Here is a 6,954-nt window from a genome sequence, read left to right as displayed (position 1 = left end):
CTACACGTTCGAAACATATTAACAACATTTTCATGTAATTACCAAAGGCGACACCTGAAATGGAAATGTGTATTTTTGCCCGTTTATTTTTCATATAAGCCCCATGGAAGCGCCAGTGGGAAAAATCTCCGTTATCTACTTTTTGATATGCATTTTTCCGACATTTCAAAAAAATTGAGATTTTGATGGCAAACGATCAGGAATTCAATGCTGATCACGAATTAGTATTCGATGTGGCCTGGGACATGGCTCGAAGTGGTATCTCTACACGGTTTCTACATTGGAAAAGAGGGTGAAACCATAACGCGTCTGAAAATACTAGAAAATACTATGAAAATTATCAACTTTGCAAGGTGTGTGAGCTAGACGTGGTAGCAAGAAAACCGTCGGATCCTCAGATATATACCAAAATATACCATACAAAAATAATAAACTGACGAATTCAATTTCCATCATAAATTTATCCTCGTTTTTGAGGCAACAGGCAGGTGAAACCCACCGCATTAATAAATATACCCTGATTGCTTACAGTATATTGTTGATGAAAGGTGAGGTACGTAGGTGCCTTGACTTGTTGCTGTGCCGTTTTTTCGATATCAAACGCTAACATGTGAATGGCAGTATCCCATCCCTATTGCGTATTTTTTTTGTTTATAAATTTTTCGAGAATAAATTAATTAAAAAAGTTCACAGCATAAGCATGGTAGTTTGTCGGTTCTTCCAGCAGGGCTCCTGCCGCTTTGGCACCAAGTGCAGCAACGAACATTTTGACATCAAGTATGGAAACAGACACAATATATGTATAAATAAATAACATGTTTGATTATTTTAGAGTGGTGCTGAAGAATGACATGGAAGCCAGCATTAATGGGAAGATGTGGCCTTTCTCTGTTTACGGCCCATTCAAGGATAAGGCGAACATTCCCAACTTCATCGAGGACCAGTCGTTCGAGGAGGTCCGCCTGCTCTGCTACGAGGCGAAGCGTCTGAACAGCTTCGATCAGTTTCATCAACAGTTCAACCGGGAGGTCATGGAGGCCACCAACAAGATGAAGACCATGATCCAGGTGACCCCACAGATGGTCGATGTAATGATCAAGATCTACGACGCTCCAGAAGGTGCCTCCGCCGTGTCCAGTGCTCCCAATCAAAATCCATTTGCCGCTACGGCTTCCAATACCGCTGGATCCATCTTCAGCAAGCCGACTCTTGGCAATCAAGTCAATAACACACAAAGCCTTTTTGGGGGCTCCATGGCATCGGCGAACTCTGGAAACAGCATATTCGGCGGCGGGAGCGTGGCCGGAGCAACAAGTGTTTTTGGACAACCGCAACAACAACAGCAACAGCAGGGAGCCGGACCGCAGACCTATCAGGGAGGCAATATATTCGCTCAGGCGCAGGCCCAGCCCCCGAACCAAATGCCTTTTGGTGGTTTTCAACAGCAGCAGCCAGGAGGTGTCTTTGGTCAAGCTGCAGTCAATCCCAGTGGTGGGATCTTTGGCCAGGTGGCTCAACAGCCACAGCAGCCGCCGAGTGGATTGTTTGCCCAAGCGGCCCAAACAGTAGGCTTCCCTCAACAGCATCAGCAGCAGCAGCAGCAGGCGCAACAGATGATGCAGCAAGTGAATACCCAACAGCAGCAGCAACTTCTTCAACAGCAACAACAACAAATGATGCAGCAGCAGCAACAACAACATCAATTGATGCAGCAGCAGCAGCATCAACAACAACAACAACAACAACAGCAGCAGCAGCAGCAATCACAGCCAGGGGGAAGTTCTATGTACAGCCTCTTGGAATCCTTGACTCCAGCTGAAATTGAAGCCTTCAAGGCGGATCAGTTTCTGCCAGGCCACGTGCCCTTCAATCCACCGCCACGCGAATTTTGTTAAAAGTCTTCTTCGTAATAGTATAAGCTGTGTATATACCCTGCATGAGCACCCTTTGTGCTACACCTACATGAATAGAACTGATTTTAAATAGGTTTCTATAATACTTTGGTTAAGTTAATGCATCATCATGTTGAGGCGCTCCATGTTGATCGAGTACACCGAGTGGGAGCCAATCAAGTTGCGATCCCGAAAGGCTAGCTGGCAATCCTTGAGGGTGATGAGAGTCCGTTCGCTGGGCATGCTGCAAATGGTCAATGAGAAAAAGTTAAGTAGAGCCAACAGTGGAAAGGGGAGAACTCGTCTTACACTTCTTCGCAAGCAGAGAGAAAGATAACATCATCGTTTTGCCTTCTCATAAAGTTTGCCGTATTTAGCTCCTTGTCAAACTCTAGTAGACTGTCGTCCACCTTCTGGCGGGTCACAGTGTTCCTTAGGGCGGGATCTCGAATTGGGGCGCCCACATCGTAGTAAAAGTTGCCTTCACCGCTGGTTTTGTAGTGCTTACGCTTCTTGATGATGGTTCCCAGCAGATCCTTGAGCAGCACTTGCACAGCCATGGCCACATACTCGGCCACGTTGTCGTCCACAGAGACGAGACCAATCTCCCAGGCACCGATCAGGAAACGGCCCATTATGAAGCCAGCATCGGGCAGGAAAAGTTCCTGGGCGCAGTATCGTTGGGTTGGCGGGTGTTGCTGCATCGGCTGGTCGCCACTTACGGTGGGCGGTGGTCGAATCACTTGCATATTGTCCTCGGCTACAAAATCCAGCACCTCCAAGATTTCGAAATTCAAACGCTCCGCAAACGTTCGCGTGCTTCGCTTTCGCCGCTTGCTCCTGTTGCTGTTGCTGGCCTGTAAAGGTGGCGTCGTCTCCACGGGGGCAAAGGCATCAATCTTGTTGAGCAGCGCCAGCAGAAACTGGTTGTGGAGATGCAACTTGTCCGGAGACATGATCTTTCGGCACTCACAGTCGAATTCCTCTTTACTCCAGCGATTGCGAAACCAATTCTTCATGTTTGATCTGTAGCGCTCCCAGTTGTCGCCCAAAGCCACAACCAGAGCCTCCTTGGTGGCTATCACTCTGTCAGTCAGCATTTTACAACCAATTGAAATAAATGCAAAAATCTGACGATTTTGCAATCAACAATCTTTAAATTGTTTTTATTTTTTAAAAACCTTTTGAACAAACAAACAAGTCTATTATTTATGAACCTTTTTGTTTTTTTTTTGTGCCGCGTTCGTAAATACACAGATGGAAAACCGAACTTAACCCACTTGGCCCCCTATAATTAAACAGTTGAACAACTTGAATTAAACAGCAGAAAATAATGATTCATCTTAGCTCTTTACTTATAAAAAAAAATTCACGATATCTGTCACCTGAACTGCGTTAAAATTCTTCAAGTTTAATAAGATTTGTGTGTGTAAATAAATAACCTCTGGTCGACAATGGGCTAATCGTTTTCTGGCGGGATGCAGTATCAGAAAAAAAAAACTTAATTGACTTAAGTCCACCCACACTTCTTGTAGATCCCGTCCTTTACAGTTTAAAACGGTCCTTCCGTTTATTGCAGATTGATCTCTACGTTTTTGGCTTCCTTTTTCCACTGTTCCTGTTCCTAATAAGTCTCGCATTTGATATGTGAGAGTTTGGTTTGTTGGGTTCTTACAATATATGTAATACATATGTATGTGTATATTTTTAAATAAAATAAGTTATGTATAGATAAATAAATAAATGCTACAAGAACTAATTTCCCCGATCCCAGCGCCAGACAGTGCTGTCGTCACAGACACAAATCAAAATGGATCCGTCCTTGGAGAAGGATGTCTGTCGAATGGTCGAGTTGCTCTTCGGATGTACCAGCTGGCTGCACTTGGTCAAGTTCGGATCGTTGCAGTCGAGCTCCCAAACGAACGTGGTACCAAGCTGGTTGCCCAGGGCCAGAACCTTCTGCCACGAGTTGAAGGCGAAGCGCACGAACCAAATCTCGCACATTTTGTAGTCAAAGTGATGGAGGACTGTGGTGGCGGACTCCTGCGGTTTGATTTCGTCCCAGGGGACCGACAGCTTGCCGGGTTTCCAGCAGACAATAGAGTTCTCACAGGACTTGGAGAAGACAAAGTCGCCGAACCACTGGACGCAGTCCACATAATTTCGATGGATGTCGCGCGTGGAAAAGTCAGGAAAGTGCTCCTTGATGGTCGGGAATGGAGCTGTCGTCTTGCCGGGAATGAAATCTGAGCTCAGCTCGATAGCTTCCTTGATGTCGGGCTTGTCCAGGCGCCACAGCTTCAGCGAGTGGTCCATGCCGCTGGACATGATCCGATCCCCGCGCAGATCAAAATCAATCGAGAGCACCTCGTCGCGGTGGCCCTCAACGCCGCCAAACACTGCCACACAAACGTCCGACTGAATGTTCCACAGACGAAGCGAGTGATCCTTGCTGCCGGACAGCAGAAGCTGCGGCCGAATCGGATGGAACTTCAGCTCATTGATGGCATGGCCATGCCCTATGTAGTTCTTGCTGCATTGATGCTTTATGGGATTGAAGATGCGTATGACTCCGCGATAGCCAGCAGCGGCTAGCACTGGGTCGCCAGAGATGGTGTCATACGACCAGGCGCACGTATAGAAGCTTTCATCGGTCTGAAAGGGGAAGGGTAATGCGTTCGAATCTTTACGTTCAAGAGATTTATTTATGTAAATTTACCCACATCGGGATCAGCATAGACCTGCAAGAGGCGCAGGCCACCGTTGGTGTTTTCCTCCTCGTTCCTCTTGACGCACTCGTAGATCGACACCCGATCCTTGCCCACGGTGGCAAAGACCTGCGGCTGGCCCCTTTCTAGGAATGGATTGAACTGGACACCAAAGATCTGGTGATTGTGGTCCTCCCTCACGTGGGAGCTGCAAAAGGCAGGTAGTCACACCACGCACGAAGCGTCACACCTGGCGAGAGCCGCTCACCTGTACTTGTACAGCGGTGGAACCATTTTTGGTGCCTTGACGCGACGGCACAGACGGTTCAGCTTGCGCGTATTCGGAGACTTGCTCCTGGTGGTCGTTGTCGTATTGCTAAACAGGCTGGCGGAGTCGTCCCGGTCAAGAGAGGTGGCATCGTTTTCCTCCTCTGCGCCCAATCCGTTCCCGCCGTCGCCATTCGTTGAGGGAGTGGGCGCAGCGTCTGGCAGTGTCTCAGTGGCCAAAGCTTCCTCATCTGCCGGCTGTTCTTCCGCTTGGGGATCCGATGCAGTAGGACTGGTCATGGTCAATTGAATCCACCAGCACCGCCAAGGAGTCCAAAGCGTTTTTAAGGTTTTTTTTCTGATTATAAATTGTTTGGTTGCCGCGTTGCCAACTATTGGGCTGTGCAACAGCGTTGCCACCTGCCACCGATGGGGAACAGCCCTGTCTTGGACAATTCGCAATGTATTTAAAACTAATTTTTTTATAATGCTCTTAATGTAGTTTCACCGTCTTTCGGTGCTGGTGAGGGTGTTCTTGGCACTAAGAAGCTCATCCAGATGTGCTTCTACCTCCTTGATAGCCTTTACACTGTGCTCCGTGCGCGACGCAATTTCGTGGATGAACCAGCTGCACAGCAGTTCCGCCTTGGTCTGCGTCACATTCGCCGACGACTGCTTTAGTTGGAGCTCGTTCACCAGGTGGGTGCCCATCTTCAGGTCGGCTGCATCATTGAGCAGCGCGCATTTGCGGCTGAGCAGCTGACCCCTTTTCTCCATGCTGGTGCGATGCTCTACCTCCAGCCTGATGATCTCCTTTTGTCCTGGGTCTAGTTCCAAGTCGTTGCTGAATACTTCAGGGAATTCCTCACGTATCTGATCCCCCAGCTCGGTAATGGGCAGGAGCTTGGCCTGCAGCTGGGCCGTCAGATTGGTGCGCACGGCCTTGCGGTCCGTGTAGGAGAGGGCCGGTATTATTTTGTAGTCCTGTAGGTCTGGAAAAAAACATAAATATGACCAAGAGAATAAGATATCACTGTAGCAGATCTTACCAAGTACGTGATCGCTATCGTCTAGTCGGACAAATTCCCCAATGGACACCAATTTGAGAGCTCGCTTAATTTCGGGGCTCTGATTTGCAGGCTCCAAGCGGCGCAATACATCCAGCAAAAGTTTCAACTGCAGGACCTTCTTCAGTTCACTTTCTCGTGCTTCCAGCAACTCCTTGGTGTCAGTGGGCAAAATTGTTGAAGACTTCATTTTTCGATTTGATCATAAATAAAAAAGAGGGAAAATGGAATTATTTGAATTTGTTTTTGGTTCATGAACCACAAACAGTTCGCCTTAACACCCTTAACCCACCATTAAAAACCATTTGTTTACACATATTCTCTTACAGGTTCCCTTTTGGTAATTACGTAAATATGTAGTTCATTTGTAGCAAATGTGTAGTTTGGGTGTAGTGGAAATGTAAAAACCTTATTTGTAACCTGAAAATTTAGGTCAAAATTGAACCGACTGTATATTTACAGTATATTAGCCAATTTCATCAATCTATTAAATTTCATTTCCAACATTATATAGAAATCAAATAAAAGCAAATATTTAAATTATGCCAATCAAGTAGAAAATTTATTCATCAATCGTATAAAATTATGTGGGCATGGCTAAATATTCTATATAGCTGGGAATATTCGACGGAAGATAATAAACAAGTATTTATTGGTGAATAACCGGTTGACAACAATGATTCCCGGCAACATTAATTTTCATACCCTAGGGAAAAGGATATTATAGAATTGAGAAAATGTTTGTTATCCCAGGCTCCGTAGGTATCAGGATCGAGATAAATATACACAAAATACTTATAATGTACTTGAATATGTCTGAAGAATATCAATTTGAGAAAAGGTCTTTATAAATTACGATTCATCTTCATATCAAAATATTGAAATAGGGTGTAAAAATGCCTATACACGCATCTTATCTTATAAAAATATAACAATATGAACGATATCCTCTTTCGTTTTTTTGTGTGACCCTTTTCGCTAAATAGTTTTCTGGTGTGATCTATTTTGCTAAAACCTTTT

At 45.8% G+C, this 6,954-nt stretch overlaps 4 protein-coding genes across 4 annotated transcripts; 1 reads left to right on the top strand and 3 right to left on the bottom strand.

The window, feature by feature from the left end:
• Positions 1-676: 676 nt before the first annotated feature.
• Positions 677-1,976, top strand: LOC6589689 (alpha-protein kinase 1). Its single transcript, XM_026988361.1, has 2 exons — positions 677-777; positions 833-1,976. Exons 1-2 carry the CDS (start codon positions 701-703, stop codon positions 1,893-1,895), a joined length of 1,140 nt encoding a protein of 379 aa, XP_026844162.1. The 5' UTR covers positions 677-700; the 3' UTR covers positions 1,896-1,976.
• Positions 1,908-3,038, bottom strand: LOC6589690 (transcriptional adapter 1). The gene is made up of 2 exons (XM_002015167.2): positions 2,202-3,038; positions 1,908-2,136 (listed from the first exon to the last, which is right to left on the bottom strand). Exons 1-2 carry the CDS (start codon positions 2,990-2,992, stop codon positions 2,010-2,012), a joined length of 918 nt encoding a protein of 305 aa, XP_002015203.1. The 5' UTR covers positions 2,993-3,038; the 3' UTR covers positions 1,908-2,009.
• Positions 3,039-3,569: 531 nt separating this feature from the next.
• LOC6589691 (polycomb protein esc) lies at positions 3,570-5,371 on the bottom strand (the record flags this gene model as incomplete). The annotated part of the gene is made up of 3 exons (XM_002015168.2): positions 3,570-4,547; positions 4,616-4,808; positions 4,869-5,371. Coding segments are annotated over 3 exons (1,596 nt in total), but the record flags the coding sequence as incomplete, so codon positions are not given.
• On the bottom strand, positions 5,311-6,148 carry LOC6589692 (augmin complex subunit dgt2). The gene is made up of 2 exons (XM_002015169.2): positions 5,917-6,148; positions 5,311-5,859 (listed from the first exon to the last, which is right to left on the bottom strand). The coding sequence occupies exons 1-2, from the start codon at positions 6,122-6,124 to the stop codon at positions 5,372-5,374; spliced, it is 696 nt and encodes a 231-aa protein (XP_002015205.1). The 5' UTR covers positions 6,125-6,148; the 3' UTR covers positions 5,311-5,371.
• Between the last annotated feature and the right edge of the window lie 806 nt (positions 6,149-6,954).

This window comes from Drosophila persimilis, unplaced genomic scaffold (assembly GCF_003286085.1).
Source record: "Drosophila persimilis strain 14011-0111.01,24,50 unplaced genomic scaffold, DperRS2 tig00000191-arrow-pilon, whole genome shotgun sequence".
Classification (NCBI taxonomy): Eukaryota; Metazoa; Arthropoda; class Insecta; order Diptera; family Drosophilidae; genus Drosophila; species Drosophila persimilis.
Note: the sequence above shows the minus strand (reverse complement) of the source record. Positions and strands in the feature narration are given on the sequence as shown.